The sequence below is a fragment of the Carassius carassius genome, chromosome 45 (genome assembly GCF_963082965.1).
Source record: "Carassius carassius chromosome 45, fCarCar2.1, whole genome shotgun sequence".
Lineage (NCBI taxonomy): Eukaryota > Metazoa > Chordata > Actinopteri > Cypriniformes > Cyprinidae > Carassius > Carassius carassius.
Window position 1 is genome coordinate 26,521,007 of NC_081799.1, and position 19,887 is coordinate 26,540,893.

The following is a 19,887-nucleotide window of genomic DNA, read 5'->3' on the forward strand; positions in this document are numbered from 1 at the left end:
ATATGCATATGAATGACTGCTTTTGAGTTTAAAGCACAAGAACTGTTTTTAGTAATTGCAAAATCAAAGGCATTCTTTGTGGAGATAGTCATTATTTTCCAATGAGACATCAAACGAAGGGAAAAGGGCCATGGAAAGTAAAATTAACTTGATGTACAATCCTCATCCTGTTATTTTCAGACAGATGGAACATACCGAAGGATTTTCATGACTATTTCACTCTTCATAATTAGTCCTGGATTAGAATTTCAAATGATCCCGTAACATTAATAAGAGATTCAGTGTAAAGCTGTGTTATGATTGAATGTTTTACTGTTGCATTTAATTAAAGCTTAGATGTAATAATTGAGTGAATTCAGTTTAGTCAAGGTCTCATTCCTCTCAAATGTGCAGAGAAACAAAAACACTCTGCTCTTCTCACAAATGTGCTCCAGATATAAGCATTAAAATCACATATTTATTACTGGAAAACCCTGGTTTGCATACAGACCCAATGCAGACCTACAAGATCTAGCCGTAGGAGCATTTTGTCACACTACATGGGGTAAGTTGTCACAGTGGGAACCTGGTCTCAAACATGATTTTCATTCAAATTTCACAGTAAAGAATTATGGAACACAGAACAGTTATGTTACAAATATTTATTCATGAAATACCGGGAAAAAATGAAATATGAAAAAAAAAAATATATATATATATATAATTTATTTATATAAATAAATACAGTAATACAGATTTTATTGTAATATATTTATTTATTTTATCTATGTATTCTATGCATCATGCATTTAAACATTTTTATGTAAAGCAACTTACTGTGAAAACCAAATTGTTTCAGACAATATATATATTTTTGTATTATTATAAATTATTTAATGGTCAGATCGACTGTGCGGATCACTTCGCTGTGGCGACTCCTGATAAGAAAGGGAGAACGACGAGGGAGAGAGAGATAATAAATGACCTAATAAATATTTATAAAGTCAAAGTGGTTAAAAAGCAGTTGAATCACAACAGGACTGCGCTGCGCCTTTAAGATTTTCCGCGAACTCTGCAGTGATTCTCTGCCCCGCCCCCTCTCGCTAATGATTGGTCAGAACGCACGGAGTCTGTAGTGTGATTGGTTTAGGTTCCGTCAGCGGACTGATAGAGCGTCGCGTCGCTTGTGCGTGAGATCAGAAGAAGAGGAGGATGCTGAGGAGAGTTTGAGCCCGCTTCTCTTCTCATGTTATACAGAAACTCACTTTATAAACCCCAAAACTTCTGTGCGTTCGGGGTCTTTATAATTCATTTATCAGCTTGATTTGATCTTCAGACGATGGTTGGCTTTTTCGGCGGAAGGATGGATTGCGTCGCGGATGAAGCGTGAAGCAGGTGCGTTTACCGGAGATGATGATGACGATGAAGGCGCTGCTCCGCTTCTCCGTCAGAAGATGAACTTCAGTCCCGTTGCACCGAGCTGCTGGAGGGCTTCGTGGAGGTTTGAACGCTGACGGATTCGTGATCTTTGGGATATCGATGATTCTGCTGGGATCGGATGGTTTTAAAGCGCGCGGAGCGTCAGTTCGTGGTAAATACGATTCGCTTCTGTCTGCTTGATGATGAGGTTCATCTCGTTACTACAGCTTCATTTGAGTTTCTTTCTCCTCCGCTGAGGTGAATACCGAGTTAAATTAATGCTGAGGTAAATAAATACTGAGGTAAACACCGAGGTGAATAAAAACTTAGATGAATGCTGAGGTAAATACTGAGGTGAATGTTAAAGTGAATGCTGAGGTGAATAAATACTGAAGTGAGTCCTGAGGTAAATAAATGCTGTGGTAAATGTTGAGTTAAATACTGATGTGAATGCTGAGGTAAATAAATACTGAGGTGAATACTAAGGTAAATAAATGCTGAGCTAAATAAGTGCTGAGGTGAATGCTGAGGTAAATGCTCACGTGAAAACTGAGGTTAATAAATACTGAGGTGAATAAATACTGAGGTGAATACTGAGGTTAATAAATATTGAGATAAATAAACACTGAGGTGAATGTGAGGTTAATAAAAGCTGAGGTAAATAAATGCTGAGGTGAATGTGAGGTAAATAAATTCTTAGGTGAATAAATGCTGAGGTAGATGGAGGTTTCTGGTGAATTGAACGCATGTTGATGTCTTTGATGTCACCTGACTTGTGTGTGTGTGGCGGCACTTTCATGTCTGTTATTGGAGGCTGTAAAACACACATACACACATACACACACCCATAATGTTTATCTCTCTCTCTCACTCTATAACATTTGAACAGTAATGTTTTTTTAAAGGAGTCTCTTCCGCTGACCAAGCCTATGTATTTGATCCAAAGTAGAGCAAAACAGTACAATTGAACTTTTTTTACTTACTTTTAAAGTGTAATGTATTTCTGTGATGCTCCGCTGTATTTTCAGCATCATTCCTCCAGTCTCCAGTGTCACATGATCTTCAGAAATCAGAATAATATGATGATTTACTGCTCAAAACATTTATTACCATTATTATGTTGAAAACAGCTGAGTATTATTTTTTCAGGTTACTCTGATGAATAGAAAGTTCAGAAGAACATAATTGATCTGAAATATAAATATTTTGTAACATTATAACTGTACACCCCCCCCCACCCAAAAAAAAATTCACATAGAAAACAGTTATTTTAAATGGTAAAAATATTACTAAATGTTACTGTTTTTGCTGTATTTTGAACCCAGTTTAGCAGCTGTAACTGTATGTGGGACTCATATGTGTGCAGAATCCAGTGCACTGCTCTTTTCCTCATAAAGACTGTAGTTTTAAGAGAAGGAAAGCTAAGAGCTGTGTGCAGATCGCTCTGGAAATCAGCCCATGCTTTGTAAACACTCAGCACTTTCTGCAGCTCTCTGTATGTCTTTCTCTGCATCAGTTCTTCATGCTGCTCATGTGATCACAAACTCCCTGATAGTGGTTACTGTAATAACATTGTTGTTAATGTTTATTATAATTTTACTCAAAAGCCATAATCTCAGACTTTCAGTGTTTTTTTACTCTTAGCTGACCATTGTAGAAGTACATTTACTGTGTGTATCTGCTCATCAGGGCTGCATTTATTTGATCAAAAATACAGTAAAAAAATTCAAATATTATTATGATTAAAAGCATCTGTTTTCTGTGTGAATCTGTGTTAAAGTGTAATTTATTTCTGTGATGCTCCGCTGTATTTTCAGCATCATTCCTCCAGTCTTCAGTGTCACATGATCTTCAGAAATCATGATAATATTGGAACCAGTGATCATTTTTTCAGGATTCTTTGATGAATAAAAAGTTAAAAGTCTGGGGCCAGTAAATTTGTATTCTTCCTTTTTTTTTTTTTAAAGAAATTAAAACTTTTACTTAGTGAGGATGTGTTAAAATGTTAAGAAGTGATAGCAAAGTTAGACAATATTTATATTTTGAAAAAATACTGTTCTTTTGAATTTTTTATTCATCAAAACATCACAGTTTCCAAAAAAATATATATAAATATTTGCCAGCACAAATGTTGATAATTCTAAAGTATCATGTGACACTCTATACTGGATTAATGATGATGGAAATCCAGCTTTGCATCACAGAAATAAATTATATTTTAAAATATATTAAAATAGAAACCATTATTTTATATTGTAATAACATTTAGCAAGATTACTGTATTTTTCTGTATTCTGTAGTCTTTATTGCAAGTGTTCTGTTGGAGTTCTGCTGTTTTGACAGCGGCAGGATGTCCATCTTCTGGATGTGGTGTTAATTATTGGCAGGCTGCTGTCCTCTGAAATCGGCCTAATTGCTTGTTTTGTTTTTATAGGATAAAGACACTGGGTGAAAGGGGACGGGGGTATTAGAGCTGGAGGGGCAGTTATTAAAGCTAGCTAAGTGATTTCTGCCTCTCCCCTGTGAACCAAACAAACCAGCAGGTCATTAGTGTGTTTTGTGAAGCGCAGCAGCGTTATCTCTGCGTGTCGAGTCGTGGGACACAGGTGGAGGTCATTCAGGATTAGCGTGTGAATGCCCTGCAGGAAGCGTTTGACCCATCTCTTCGCCAGCTCCCTGTTTTATTAACATTTTTAATGACTTTAAGGATTCAGTGACCCTTAACAGCATAATGAATTGCCCAGTGGGGAGAAACGACACTTACTGAGACCACAGAGACGTCTTCCAGAGCGAGTGTGCAACTCTGATAGACGAACCCATCCAACATGCAGCTTTGTGTTTCAAATAGTGCATTTTGTGGCTTTTAAACAGCAATGCAGGGATTCCCAAACTGTTGTTGTCAGCTAAACCAGCTAAACCAGACATTTGATATTGCTTGACTCATTGTAATGTTGTTGCAGCACAGCACCGTGTACAGTATACCATTTTGCTCAAACAAAATTCATCCTTGACTACTTAAAGTTCTTTATTTTTTGTAATGTAATTCAAAAAAAGTAAACTTTTTTTGTATATTCTAGATTCATTGCACACAAACAGAAATATTTCAAGAAGTTTTTGTATTAATTCTGTTTGTTACGACTTGCAGCTTAGGAAAATAAAAAACTTCAGTATCTCAAAAAAATTAGAATATTCCATTTTGAGCTTGATTAGTTTTATTAAATGAGTATAAATACAGGGTACCTCCTAGGCTAGTTCAGAACATGCAACCACAATTATGGGAAAGACTACGGACCTAACAGCTGTCCAGAAGACAATCATCAACATCTTCCACAAGGAGGGTAGGCCACAGAAGGTCATTGCTGAAAGGGCTGGCTGTTCACAGTGCTGTATCAAAATATATTTATAGAAAGTTGACTGAAAGGAAAAAGTGTGGTAGGAAAAGGTGGGAAGATTGTCAGGAAAAGCAGATTCCATAACTTGGGGAGAGCTTCACAAGGAGTGTACTGAAGCTGTAGTCAGCGCATCAAGAGTCACCATGCTCAGACATCTTCACGGAAAGGGCTACAGCTGTCACATTCCTAAAACCAAGCCACTCCTGAACCAGAAAAAAAAACATCAGAAGCATTTCACCTGGAGTAAGGAGGAAAAGAACTGGACTGTTGCTCAGTTGTTCACGGTCCTCTTTTCAGATGAAGATTTCAGATGAAATTAAGAAATCAAGGTCTGGAGGAAGACTGGAGAGGCACAGAATCCAAAGTCCAGTGTGAAGTTTCTGAAGTCAGAGATGATTTGAGTGCCGTGACGTCTGCTGGAGTTGGTTCATTAGGTTTTATCAAGTCCAAAGTCAATGCAGCCATCTATCAGGAGATTTTGTAGCACTTTATGCTTCCATCTGCTGACAAGCTTAATGGAGATGCAGATTTAATTTTGAGGGGCTAAAGGAGCACATGGTCGAGAAAACAATTAACAAAGCCATGTGCTGACACTAGACACAAGAAATAAAACAAAGTGCAAAACCCTGACAATCTACCCCCAGTGCCAAAACCACTTCCAAGTGATTTGCTGACCATGATATTACAGTGCTTGATTGGCCAGCCAACTCACCTGACCGTAACCTCACAGAGAATCTATGGGGTATTGTGAAGAGGAAGATAAGAAACATCTGAAAAACAATACAGAGGAGCTGTGATCACAAAGAGCAGCTCAGATCTTCTGTAAATGCTGGAATGGAAAACAGCACGTGTCTCCTATCCAAGGCTTTTGTGATCTGTGCTTGAACGGTTTCAGAGGTTATTTAGCAGCTTGCCTCAAAAGAAACATCTTTGTCTTCTCTCCTGCGCTCTGATACTAACTATGCTAAGCGTTAGGAAATCTAAACGGGACCGTCTCTTATCGGCTTATCCTGGAGTAATAGATTCCATTAAAAATGCATGAGGAGCTTTAGGGATGAATCGGCGATGTAGCGTGTCAAAGTCTCTCTCTCTCTCTCTCTCTCTCTCTCGCAGCATTATCTGCTCATTATTCTGATAGGATCCCGTCTCCACAGAAAGCGGTGTGTTTAGAGCCGCCGGGGCTTTGAAACGGGCTAAACATGGCTTTGATGTGCTCCTGATCTCCAGCTTCGGTCACTCAACCTGCAGGAGTTCTTAACCTGAGAGCCAGTTCAGAAGCAATCTCATCGGGTTGAATCAATGGGTTGTTCAAAATAAAATAAAAAAGTATCCTGAATTTGCATTAGATCAGAAAATCAAAAACATTGGCCTTTATAGACAGTGTTTCTTGAGTAAGGAAAATGCTGCTCTTAATGAAACATCAGTTGTTTATTTACCCTTGTTTTCAATCATCTGTTTTCTGTGTGAATCTGTGTTAAAGTCTAATTTATTTCTGTGATGCTCCGCTGTATTTTCAGCATCATTCCTCCAGTCTCCAGTGTCACATGATCTTCAGAAATCAGAATAATATGATTATAATATGTCGTGCTGCACAATATTTTTGTAGAAAATGTGATGCGTTTTATTTATTTTAAGGATTCACAGATGGATAAAAGTTCAGAAGAACAGCATTTATTTTCAAAATAAATTTTTGTAACATTATAAATATGTTTAATGTCGCTTTTGAACAATTTAATGCATCATAAAATAATTTAATTAATTTTTAGATCAAATACAGAAACTCGGGTGTCTTCATTGCAAAGCACCAAAATAAAAGTTTGGTTCAACTTGAAGAAATTATGACTGATATATTATTATTTAAATATACTTAAATACTAAAAATCATGATGTTTTGTTGTATTTTTATTTGTTTTACATTTAAAAAGATTGGACAATTAAGGATATTGCTATGATCTCAATTGTTCAGACGTGATTTGATGATTAAAATTTAACCCATTAATTTATAGTATTATTCGATTTTATAATATTAATTATAAATTTTTGCATCTTTTTCTAAAGTCACATAATGGAAGAGATACTTTTTGTATTAGTATTATACATAATAATACATATACAATTATTATTCAATGCAAACCTCTTTTTGCATGTGTGATTTTTCAGAATCACATAAGGGTGAATGAATGATGAGTGTATTTCATCTTTAACCCTTGCTGCTCCAGTGGCGTCTCTATCCAGACTGAAAGTCCCTTATAATTCATCCCTCAGTCTGTTATATTCAGAGTCTGGCTTTACTCTCTGTGAGTGTCTTTAATGTGTTTGTAGCCCTGAGCTGCTCGCCGTAATGGAAGCTGCTTTTACGCTCATCTCTGTTGATAAAACTACACCGGCTTTTCCCAAGAGATCCTGTTTTTCCCCTCATCTCTCACAGTCACATCTTCTTTTGATAAATGTGCTATAATGGAGGCCTTGTTGTGAAATCGCTGTCAGGTCGCTGCATTTCTGAAGATAGGGATTCTACAGATACTTCTGAACACTTTTTTTCAGTTAGCATCTAAGTTTGCCGCCCTGTGGATGCACGGCAGAAATCAGAGCAATAAACAGACAGGAGATAAACCACAGATGACTGCAAAACACAGCAAACAAATGGAGACGGACAACCTGTACTCAAGATCTCTTCTGATTGGTCAGTCCAGTGCTCCATTGATTGCCTGTTATTATGTAACAAAAGCAGTAACATACTTTAGGCCTTGTTGCTTTGACAACATTCACAATGTAACAGAAACTTCCCTTAAATTGTTGTCCTTGGCAATATTTTAATAGAGAAAGACTAACATAAATAGTGATGAAAGCCAAAATAAGAATGGATATTACTGAGTAAGCCACTATTTTGTAAGGGAGGGTCAAAATGGCAAATTTTTACCTGAGATTCGGAGCCAAATTACAGGAAGGTATAATGACTTGAGAAAAATGTCAGGACTATGATGTTATTTTCACACAGAGAGTGGTAGCTCTCTTAGTAAAATCTGTTAACTTTAGCGGTTTGTGTTGCATTATGTGCCAATGCTGACCATTCAAAAATGGGGAAAAACACTTTCCCCCAAAGTTTGCATGGCTGTAACTTAAGAAGCATTAAATATATCTTAATATCCTTTCAGATTCAGTTTTTTAACAACCTTTTCATTTGGTATCACCATTTTTAAGGTCCTGTATGGTTGATTTCCTGAGATATGGGGATCTTAATATGGATTCAAGAGTAAAATGGTTCAAATGTAGAAATTTTCAGTAGTGAAAAACCAAATGTGGGAAACTGATTTGTATTGTATCTAAAGAGGAATGTCTGGATAACAAAACTAGTGTTGCAAAGGGGTGGATATTTCTGGAAATATTCCTGGAAAGTTTCCAAAATTTACTGGAGGTTTTCCTAGAGATGTATAGTTTTCCCAAAGTTTGCATGTCTGTTACTCAAAAAGTATTAATGACACCTCTTTTGGTTCTTAGTAAACTTATCTTCTGATCTCTTCATTTTTAAGTATGTGCAAGGTGCAATTTAATTCGTTGATCACTTCCAGGATATTGGACTCTAAATATGGCTCCAAGAGAAAAATAGTTAAATTGTAGCCATTTTCAGTGGTCAAAAACCAATTGTGGGTCAGTTTGTACACAACTAGGGGGGTAACGGCACACATATTCATTTTAAAATACATTTTGAAAGCCTGTGATGAGCTCATAACGGGTTTGTTGCTTGTTGCAGATCCCTGAAGGCTTCAGCGACCCGTAGAGCTCAAACTGCACCATGCTGGCGTGTCTGCAGAGACAGAACCGACACCAACACCAACACCTCACGCGTGCTGCCAAGATCCTGGACGCGCCGCTAAATCACAAGAGTACGTCTGGCACAGATGATTAGATGCAGCTTTTGGATATGTTCTAGCTTTGGTTGAGCACCACTCTAACTATTCAATTTATTTATTTATTTTTATTTGCTTATTTTGATTTTTGTTGTTGTTGTTGTTTACTTATTTCTGTGCTTTTATTTATTTATTTATGTACTTACACAGCTATTTACATTTTTATTTATTTATTTTTTATTTTAATTATACATTTATTTATTCATGCATTTATTTATTAAAAAATAAAGCCTGTCTTTTTATGATTTTTTTTACTATTTTTATTTTAATGTTAATTTCAAATTCATTTATGTATACACACACACACACCCATACAGTTGTGCTCATATGTTTACATACCCTTGCAGAATGTGCAAAATGTAATAACTGAAACAAAATAAGGGGAATCATGAAAATTGCATGTTATTGTTTATTTAGTGCTTTCCTGAATGAGCTATTATAAAATAAGCCTTGTGTTTACACTTTTACATTTAATGTTTTTTTAATGAATGTATATTTTTTTACTTATTTTTATTTTAATAAATTTTAAATATTGTACTTTTTTTTTGTAACTTATATTTTATGTTTATTTTTTATTTATAAATGTATTACTTGTACATAAAAGTAAGCCCCACTTTTAACATTTATTTAGTCATTTTTAGTTATTTTATTTATTTATATATTTATCTATTTTTATGTACTTGATGTTTTTTTGTTTTTTTAAATAAGCCTTTTTTCAACACCATTATTATTATTTTCGTCTTAGAGCTTCAGATGTGGAATAGTTTTATGGTGAGAAAGGAAAAAGAGCAAATGAGGCAGAGCAAGATGGGAAAAGTAAGATAAAAGGGCAGAAAGCGAGTTATATTAAAACACTTTATTGGAGGTGGAAGAAAGAAGAGCCGGTAAATTGAATTTTGAGGGTAACCTTTGATTTTCATGGCTTAACCTCATCGAGCGGCTCATAGATCTCCATCCAGCGAGAGAGGTGTATGCGTTTTCATTTGGCTCTTCTTAAACTCTCTTTGTTTGCTCGAGAAGAGCAGCTGTTTGCTCGTCTGTCAGCGTTCAGACGTTCACCTTGAGAGGCAGGCTTCCTATCATCTGCACAGATCTGCAGGAGCTCCTTTCAGCTCGTATCAAACACGTCCATCGCAGTGCTTTAATTGAATCTGCCAGCGCATTGATCAGCCGTGACGCAGCTTCATGTCGCTTCCATCCAAGGGTGGATCCACACTCAAATGTACTCTGATATTCATTCACATACTTATATATATATATATGTATACGGTATAGCCGCTCTTAAGTGTAGATGCATGTTGATTTTAAAAGACGATGTTGTGATTATAAATCAGGATTTAAAGAGTAAAGTGAGAGTGACTCCTGGTAAACATGTATTGTTTAGTGTGGAATTGTGTTACAATATTCACTCATCATGATAGTAAAATAAAGGAGTTTATGAAAGATAAAATGATACTGATAAAATCTAGTTTTACTTTATAATCTAAATTCAGTTCAGTTTCACTTTTTCCATTCGGCTCTTAGACTCAAAAGGCTAAAATGTCAACATGTTAAAGTAATATTCTTAGATAATAGGAAATTACATGTAGATGCAGCATACTGTGCATTTGTTTATTTATGGATTTATTTATTTTTGCATTTATTAATTTATGCATTAATGCATTTATATATTTGAGCATTTATTTATGCATTTATATATATGCATTTTTTTTTTTCAGTTTGATTATATATTTATTATTAAATGCTTTGATGCATTTATTCATGCATTTTTTAATCTGAGCATTTAAGTGTCTATGCTTTCATATGAGGATTTATGCATTTATTTTTCAAGAACTATCGGAATTATGTGGAAACGACACGAACAGACATGAAGTTAGATTTGTTTGTTTGATGGAAAGCGTCCAGAAGTCACGCTGAAAGATCTCCACCATCTGCTCATCTCGTTCTGCTTCTCTTCTCTTTCTAGTCCGTTTGTTCTTGTTTTTGGCCTACTTTAAGAGTTCGCTGCATGCAGTTAATTAGCTGCGTGTTAATTAGTTAATTATTTCAGAGCCCCCCCTCCCAGTCCTCGTCCTCATGTAATAATGCGTGTGAGTTTGATCGAAGGCTTGACTTTCCCTGAGCGTGATGGTTATCACAGTGTGTATTTATAGCTGAAAGGTTATTGAGCACTAGGTGGATAATTACTGAAGGTCAAGATGCTGACTAAACCTTAGACCTTGTATTTTACTTTCACTTCAGTGGAGGAACATTTTGGTTCAACGATTAGCTTCTCCATTTTCTCCTCAAAAGTGTGATGTTTACACAGTGATGCCATAGAAAACCCATTGAGAGTTCCCCAAAGAACCTTTCATTCAACAGAATCATTATTTTCTCAACGTGAAGAACATTTTCATAATCTAAAAGAACATTCTTTCCACTATAAAGAACCTGTGCATTGGAAAAGTTCCACGGATGTTAACAGTTCTTCGTCAATAACAATAAATTACCTTTATTTAAAGAGTTTTGGGTAGCACTTTATTTTACAGTCCTGTTCCTCATGTACATACTATGTACTTATTATAGTAATTACAATAACTATGTAATAACTAGGTACTAACCCTGAACCTAACCCTAAACCTAACCCTACCCCATGTAGTTACCTTGTATTACCAGAACTTTCTTAGATAAATACACTGTAAGTACACTATAAGTACATGTTAGTACACGTACTGTAAAATAAAGTGCAACTGAGTTTTGAGTAGTTATATGCACCTTTTAGGGGTAGATAGCACACAAAGATGTCCCTTTGAAGATACTGCCCTAGTGATTAAGCTGTTGTACATCTAAAAGTAACATTTTTGCATGTTTTTTTAAACTGAAATTCCAATTTATGGATCTATAATATGTGAATGTTATGGATCTGTAATACCCAAGCACTTAAGTTTCTTCCATCTCGTTTTGATGGATTTTTGTTCCTCTTGAAGTCAGATTCTCCCAGTCCCCATGTGAGTGTTTCTGGAGCTTCATTGTGTTTGGTGACCCCAGTGGTCTCTCCTTCTCTCCTCTTCCCTTCATTTTAAACACTCAATTTATTTCCTTTATGAGATTGATCTTGTAGATTGAATAGTTTTCACGGTTGGAGGCTCATTGTGGGCCTGGAATAAAATGAGGTCCCAAATCAATCCCGAATGGGAACAACGCTAGCTCGGCATCATGTGACGGAGGAGACGCTCCAAATGACTTCTGGGACTCGATTGGATTGTGTTTGTGTTTTTCTGGTCCTTCAATCCTTCAGTCGTCCACCGCAGATTGATTTTGATCAACTGTGGCTTTAATTTTAGCACTTTTTTTCCGTGTCAGAAATATAAAGGTGTCATTCCGTCCACCAGTAGATTTACTGCTCAGAAATAGAGCACACTTTCCCAGCTTCCTTGTGTTGTGGGAAGCTAAACAGCCATGAAATTGCCTGAATAATGGTGTTTAAATCCAATCTCGTTTTCCTGTACACTTCTGGCTGTAGGTTTTCATTTAAAGCTATTGCATATGTAGACATCTCAAAATGATATTGGCTTGCATTTATTGTGGCGATAAGATGCCATCTATGGGAATCCTGTCCTTATTATAGTCCAGGGATCCATTCGAGATGCATTCAAGCAGCACACAGATGCACAAACACATATAAAGCCGTGTTTCCAATTTGCTGCTTGTATAGCATCGTTTCTAATGTTGATTTTGCATGTAGCTCCATCCGTATCCGAGACATTTTTTAGTGGATGGCACATCCAAACGCCATGAAATGAATTCCACTCAAGCCACTGAAACTAAATTAGCTCCTTCCCCATCCCCCTCCTCATCTCTTTTCCCAAGGTAATCTAATTTTGTCCTGAAGAAAGACCAAATTAATTTCATAATGCACTGATCAAACATTGCCCGAGGTGTCTCCTTCCACAAAATGAGTTTTTAGAGAGATGCAGATGTCTGAGGATGAACAGCCAGCCGAGGAAATAAGGAGATGGAGAGCGACACAGACGCTCCAATATCTTCATTTTTATTGGACGATTTTTCTTGTGCGATGTCTGATCATTTTTAACTCATCCAGTATTCATCACTCTTCCATATTTATTGTCAAAAACACCTCTGGCACAAGGCGTTTTTTTTCGGACAGCAGGGTTTCAAATTGGAAAAATCAATGTTTTCTGTAGAGAGAGTTTTTGGGATACTAGTCATGATCTGCTGAGGGTGTTTGCTTGGTGAAATGACAGCATATATGACTGTGTTTTGATACTAATATGTGACGATTCAAACGCTGTATCGATGCTGTTCCATAAGCGCCACCTGCTGTCAGAGAGTGAATTTGCATCTCATTTATCTTTGTTTCATTTAGATGTGTTTTATGAAGTATAGTTTCACAACATTAAAGTCAGACCATTCTGTTTTCGCTTCCAAATTTCAGAATTATCCAATTTAATTTAGATTAAAAACTGCTCATGATGCATGTGAGCAGCATCTTTGAAAATGCAGTGGTTGCCTCTGATGTTAAATGGAAAGAGCACAGACAAAGCCTTAGTTTATTTATATGAATAGATTTATTTGATTTGTGTTACTTGTTTGAAGTTCAGTTTAGTTTTGTTGTTTTGACATATTTCAATCTCACAAAGAAATTTTCAGCATTTTGTCCAAGCAATGATAAAAGGAGACCTTTTCATTTATAATTTGTCTTTAATCTCATTTTGTAAAAAGGAGGAAAATTTATTGTGATACAAGTATTGTGAATCATATTGCATCGTGATTTGAGTGAATCGTAACTTGCCTACTTGTCAGTGTCAAAATGATTGAGATTAAAGTAAAATTAAATTAAAAAGTAGGCGGGTTTACTGTTCACAAATGCAGTGTTTGCATTAAAGCTCAAGCATCAGTTTTAATGATGAAATAGAAATGGAAGCAACAGAACATTTAATATTTGACAAGTGTTTCACTACAGAAATGTTCAAATCATTTACACTGTAATCATTTACATGATCCATGTAATTCCTAACTGAATGTTACAAGACATTAAATGTTTTGCATTTTTTACATATTAGGCAAACAATTAAGAGTGAATTATTTGCTAATTGCTGCAACTACAACAAGACGCAGTTTTTCTTTCACCATTCTATTTCTTAACACCTTATCTAAAATACCCCCCCCCCCCCCCCCCCAATGTTCAAGACATGGTATGGCCTTGCTGAGAATACTGCAGCGTTGAATTATTCATGGTGTTTTCTCTTTGTCTGCAGGTGAGCTGATTTCCATGCGTTACCCATCTGCGGCTGAACTGGACGCCTACGCGCAAAGAACAGCCGACAGCCCACTTTCAATCAAGATCTTTCCCACCAACATCAGGGTCCCACAGCACAAACAAATCAGCAGGACTGTGAATGGCCTGGACACAGGCGACCAGGGCTTGGGCCCGTACTTGCACCCCTACGCTGGCACCTACCAAGGCTTGTTGGCGATCGTCAAGACTTCCTCTGCGACCAAGGGAGTGCTAAAGAGCGCCGATGGAAAACGTACTAAACTATCCCCTGTTCAAATGGCGGTGGCTCCGTATGCGCCGCCCAGCAGGAACAGACACCGGCCCTGCGGCGTCATGTCCCATCACACGAGCCGTCCGTCTAACATCCAATCCAGTCCTTCGTTCCTGTCCGCATCTTGCGCAGACTCTAGTTTTGCTGTGCCGTATTCCGGAGCCGTTCTGCCTACTCAGAGCGCGGATGTAGCTGGTTCGGATTATTATTGGGCACATTATTCGCACATGTATGGACCGGGGAACCGCTCGCCTGACATTTCCTACAGATCCTACCCTCCCAGTCTAACGATTCTAGACAAAGTCCCGACACCCCCCGTGATGCACGGTGATTTCTCTGTTGGACAGTTTTTCGCTCCTGCTTGGAATAGCGTGCTTGCAACGCCGGATAGTGACTGTTATAACCCTCAGGAGATGCCTTCTACGCGTCTCCGTCCATACACCCAACAACCTCCGGCATACCTGTGCTGCGGGCCGCAAGAGAAGAGCCTCAGCAGCAGCCTGCAGTCTCTGGAGTGCCTCATCAGCGATATCCACCCGCCTTGCATCAAGGAGTGCATGCTGGGACGAGGACACGAGCCATACCTTCAGCTGCCCATGTTGAGATAGGACGCTTCACTGCAAAACATTATTCTCTTACTCAGGATTTTTGTCTTAGCAAAAATAAACAATATATATATATATATATATATATATATATATATATATATATATATATATATATTCCTTTAGAAAACAAGATTTAATATTTTACTTTTCAAGTAAATGCATCTTGATTCAATAGTGTTTAGATATTTATACTAGAAAACAAGACTAAAATACTGAGTAAGAGAATCATTTATTGCAGTTTTGTGAGATAAATGAGTGAAAAATTGTGTAAGCTTTTTTCTTTTATTTCGTATTTGTCATCCTTTTCTATCAAAATGCTTACTATGGATACAATAATGCAGAAATTTGAACATTATCCGATGGAAACACAGGTGATTCAGTAGCACAGGTGATTCAGTAGCGCAGGTAATCTGGAAACACAGGTGATTCAGTAGCACAGGTGATTCAGTTGCACAGGTGATTCAGTAGCGCAGGTGATCTGAAAACACAGGTGATTCAGTAGCACAGGTGATTCAGTAGCGCAGGTGATCTGGAAACAGGTGATTCAGTAGCGCAGGTGATCTGGAAGCAGAGGTGATTCAGTAGCACAGCTGATCTGGAATCGCAGGTGATTCAGTAGCGCAGTTGATCTGGAAACACAGGTGATTCAGTAGCGCAGGTGATCTGGAAACACAGGTGATTCAGTAGCGCAGTTGATCTGGAAACAGGTGATTCAGTAGCGCAGCTGATCTGGAATCGCAGGTGATTCTGTAGCGCAGGTGATCTGAAAACGCAGGTTATTCAGTAGCGCATGTGATATGGAAGCGCAGGTGATTCAGTAGCGCAGTTGATCTGGAAGCGCAGGTGATTCAGTAGCGCAGTTGATCTGGAAGCGCAGGTGATTCAGTAGCGCAGTTGATCTGGAAACAGGTGATTCAGTAGCACAGCTGATCTGGAATCGCAGGTGATTCTGTAGCGCAGGTGATCTGAAAACGCAGGTTATTCAGTAGCGCATGTGATATGGAAGCGCAGGTGATTCTGTAGCGCAGGTGATCTGGTAGGGCAGGTGACTCTGTAGCGCAGGTTATATGGAAGCGCAGGTGATTCAGTAGCGCAGGTTATATGGAAGCGCAGGTGATTCAGTAGCGCAGCTGATCTGGAAGCACAGGTGATTCAGTAGCGCAGTTGATCTGGAAGCGCAGGTGATTCAGTAGCGCAGGTTATCTGGAAGCGCAGGTGATTCAGTAGCGCAGGTTATCTGGAAGCGCAGGTGATTCTGTAGCGCAGGTGATCTGGAAGCGCAGGTGATTCTGTAGCGCAGTTGATCTGGAAGCGCAGGTGATTCAGTAGCGCAGGTGATCTGGAAGCGCAGTTGATCTAGTAGCGCAGTTGATCTGGAAGCGCAGGTGATTCAGTAGCGCAGCTGATATGGAAGCTCAGGTGATTCAGTAGCGCAGCTGATCTGGAAGCACAGGTGATTCAGTAGCGCAGTTGATCTGGAAGCGCAGGTGATTCTGTAGCGCAGGTGATTCAGTAGCGCAGGTGATCTGGAAGCGCAGGTGATTCTGTAGCGCAGGTGATTCAGTAGCGCAGGTGATCTGGAAGCGCAGGTGATTCTGTAGCGCAGTTGATCTGGAAGCGCAGGTGACTCTGTAGTGCAGGTTATATGGAAGCGCAGTTGATTCAGTAGCGCAGTTGATCTGGAAACGCAGGTGATTCAGTAGCGCAGGTGATCTGGAAGCGCAGGTGATTCTGTAGCGCAGTTGATCTGGAAGCGCAGGTGATTCAGTAGCGCAGCTGATATGGAAGCTCAGGTGATTCAGTAGCCCAGCTGATCTGGAAGCGCAGGTGATTCTGTAGCGCAGGTGATTCAGTAGCGCAGGTGATCTGGAAGCGCAGGTGATTCTGTAGCGCAGGTGATTCAGTAGCGCAGGTGATCTGGAAGCGCAGGTGATTCAGTAGCGCAGTTGATCTGCAAGCGCAGGTGATTCTGTAGCGCAGGTGATCTGGAAACAGGTGATTCAGTAGCGCAGTTGATCTGCAAGCGCAGGTGATTCTGTAGCGCAGGTGATCTGGAAACACAGGTTATTCAGTAGCAAAATATTATAAAAGATTCAAAAGCGCAGGTTCGCACTAATGACACACATCCTGAAAGCTGATAGAGTGTCACTTAATCAAGTTCTCAGATGTTAAACATCAGACTCAAACTATCAGAACTGATCTTCTCAGACTAGCTGCCAAAAACCCAACAGGAAATGATGTGTTTATCCTGCGCCGTCTACTTCAATCACTGTAACACGTTCACATTCACTAACCATTATAGAAGCCTCCTAAATGACACTAAATCCTAACAGTTATGATTTTTCCTGTTGTGAATCAGTGACGATGTTTCTGGCACAAGTCGTTCGTAGAAACACTTAATTTAAATGGAAATAAATGCATATTTTTACTCTGATGTTTGTTGCTGCCAGTAGGATGACATTCATATTTATAATATTCTTTATTCTAGTTGTTTTGTATCTAAAGCGCTTTATGTTTGTCCTCAAATCCTCACAATCAGAATGTGATTCCAGATGGATTCTGATGATGATGATGATGCTCTATGAAGCTGTGTTGTATAGTTTTGGGATCATAACCTCTCCATCAATACCTGTTATAAATTATCACATGAAACCATTAATATCTTATATATTTGATTGCCTTTGTTCTATTTATTGATATTTGAATCAGGTGTCTTGAGATCTGAGGTTTTGTCATGTGTGTGTGTGTGTGTGTGTGTGTGTGTGTGTGTGTGTGTGTGTGTGTGTGTGTGTGTGTGTGTGTAAAACGGCACACTGTGGACTCGATGTTTAAAAGTGCAGTTATACTATTGAGCTTCAGTGATGATTTCGTGTGCGACTGTGACTGAATCTACTTCACCAATAAGACTGTCAAATAAATATAATTTAGGGATGTTTTCTATTCCTGCTGGTCTGTTTGTCGTTATTTTAAAACATGTAGATGCACATTTTAATAGCGTCACTGGAGCCTTTCAAACACAGTCAGAGGTCAGATGCACATAATACAGTTATTTTTCTCATGCATCTAAAAAAGCAGGGTACTCTGTTGTAAAATGTGAAGATTTTAGAGTTTAATCTAAAATACAGAAGGTTTAAATGTGCTGCAATGAACATTTAAGTCTTGAAAGAAAGGCCTTATTTTATTGATATGCAATAAAATATCTTTAAAAAATTAAGTTTGTATTTTTGAAATACAGCTAAATACAAAATACCTTCGTTTTTTCTGTTTGTTTGTTTATATTTACTTTCGCTTTTGGGAAGAAATATTCTAATGCAATTATGCAATTTTATTTTGGTTCTTTTTAGTAAAATGTAACTCTGCTGCATCAGTGTTTGCGCTCGTGCTGTTTCTATCTGAATGTATAGTATGTAATGTATAGATCTGCTTTTTAAATTTACTTTCACATACAAGTCAATCAAGTGCAGAGTAACACACAGCTTCGGCGACACACAGTCATATATATGGAAATGAGAATCAGGCTTTTCTCCTCTTTCCGCTCTGCAGAATGAAATGTTTGCAGGCGTGATGTTTTACTTTAATAAAGCATGTTGTGAAGCTGCTGTGGAACCAAATGTCCAATGCACGCTTCAGTTTTTGTGCCATGCTAATAAATTTGGCAGTTTATAGTTGTTGCATTTCTATGTTATTTTACTATTATTGAGATACTATTATGGGTTTTATTAGTATTCTGAATCATTATAACAAAAAATTCTGGGTAAGGTTAGTTTTACTTAAGGTTTTAGTAATTTTCATGTTTTTTAGTTTGTGTTTAAATAGAATTTTATTTTTTACTTTGTATAATTTAAACTGAAATTAAAATTGTTCTGAAATGAAAATCTGAATTGCATTGCATATATTATTTCAGTTAACATGTATTTCATTTCAAGTAACCTTTATATTAGATAACTGTAATAACCCTGATGCCATCTCAGAATTTCTTCTTTAGCTTTAAGGATGGCAACTTAATATGATGTTTCATCTAAGCTTTGATATGCATGTAGCATATTATTAGGTTTGTTAGAGAAAGATTCAACAAAACATAAAACTGAAGATCTGCGTTCATGCATCATCGACTCAAGGCAAGGCATAAAACAAGGCACAAAGCACCACGAAAGACCTGAATAAATCCCTGCAAACCCTTATAATATTAAAACAATAACAGCTTCAGCAGTGGATGAGATGATTCGAGAAATGCGACTGAAAAAACCGTAAGGAACATTACTTGAATATATCAGCAAGATTAATTATTGCGCATGCGCGCCCTCTGCTGGTGCACTACATTCAGTGTAATATTGAAATTAATCTTTCTCTGAGTAATTGCATCCTAGCAGTCAACCTCAGTCGTTAAATATCTATAAATAATAAATAAAATATACCAGTATCCAATATCAAGACACAGATATATTAGTTTACAATCTAAAATTGTAAACTCTTTAAAATAATTAATGCTCGTACACAAATGCGACAAAAATGAAAATACTTTAAGTTTATTGGGTGTTTTAAGCTTATAGTAAACTCTGAAGACTTTACACTGAGTGTTTTGTTTCTTGAACATATTTTGTTTTATAAACTGTAGCCTAAATAAAACGTTTGTCAAAGTTAATGTACTTTGAGATCATGCTGCCAGCTGATATAATTTATGTAAATATCTAATTAATGATTGTGTGAGCTGATGAAAGTTCAGAAGTTCAGATAGTCAGCAGCAGGTGGCGCTCTGACACCATAATCCCCAGCTCAGCACTAAACTTTTATTCTTTAATTAAATATATGTGTCCCTGCAGCTCAGAAGCAGTCATCAGTATCTCAGGTATATTTGTAGCAGTAGACAACAACAATACATTGTATGGGTCAAGTTTTTTTAATGCCAAAAATCATTAGGATATTAAGTAAAGATCATTTTCCATGAAGATATTTTGTAAATCTCCTACCGTAAATATATCAAAACTTAATGTTTGATTAGTAATATGCATTGCTAAGAACTTCATCTGAACAA

At 37.5% G+C, this 19,887-nt stretch overlaps 1 protein-coding gene and 1 long non-coding RNA gene across 2 annotated transcripts; both read left to right on the forward strand.

Annotated features, from left to right (window-relative positions):
* Positions 1–1,175: 1,175 nt before the first annotated feature.
* LOC132127249 (protein FAM222A-like) lies at positions 1,176–14,947 on the forward strand. Its single transcript, XM_059539029.1, has 3 exons — positions 1,176–1,570; positions 8,542–8,674; positions 13,957–14,947. The coding sequence occupies exons 2-3, from the start codon at positions 8,584–8,586 to the stop codon at positions 14,853–14,855; spliced, it is 990 nt and encodes a 329-aa protein (XP_059395012.1). The 5' UTR covers positions 1,176–1,570; positions 8,542–8,583; the 3' UTR covers positions 14,856–14,947.
* A 633-nt stretch (positions 14,948–15,580) lies between these two features.
* LOC132127288 (uncharacterized) lies at positions 15,581–17,797 on the forward strand. Its single transcript, XR_009427506.1, has 4 exons — positions 15,581–15,732; positions 15,969–16,682; positions 16,751–16,784; positions 16,919–17,797. It is a non-coding gene; the product is annotated as an uncharacterized LOC132127288 (long non-coding RNA).
* The last annotated feature ends 2,090 nt before the right edge of the window (positions 17,798–19,887 follow it).

Coding starts and splice junctions, on each gene's coding strand:
- LOC132127249 (XM_059539029.1), top strand. CDS start 8,584: ATGCTGGCGTGTCTGCAGAGACAGAACCGACACCAACACCAACACCTC. Junction 8,675..13,956: donor CGCGCCGCTAAATCACAAGA/GTACGTCTGGCA, acceptor CTTTGTCTGCAG/GTGAGCTGATTTCCATGCGT.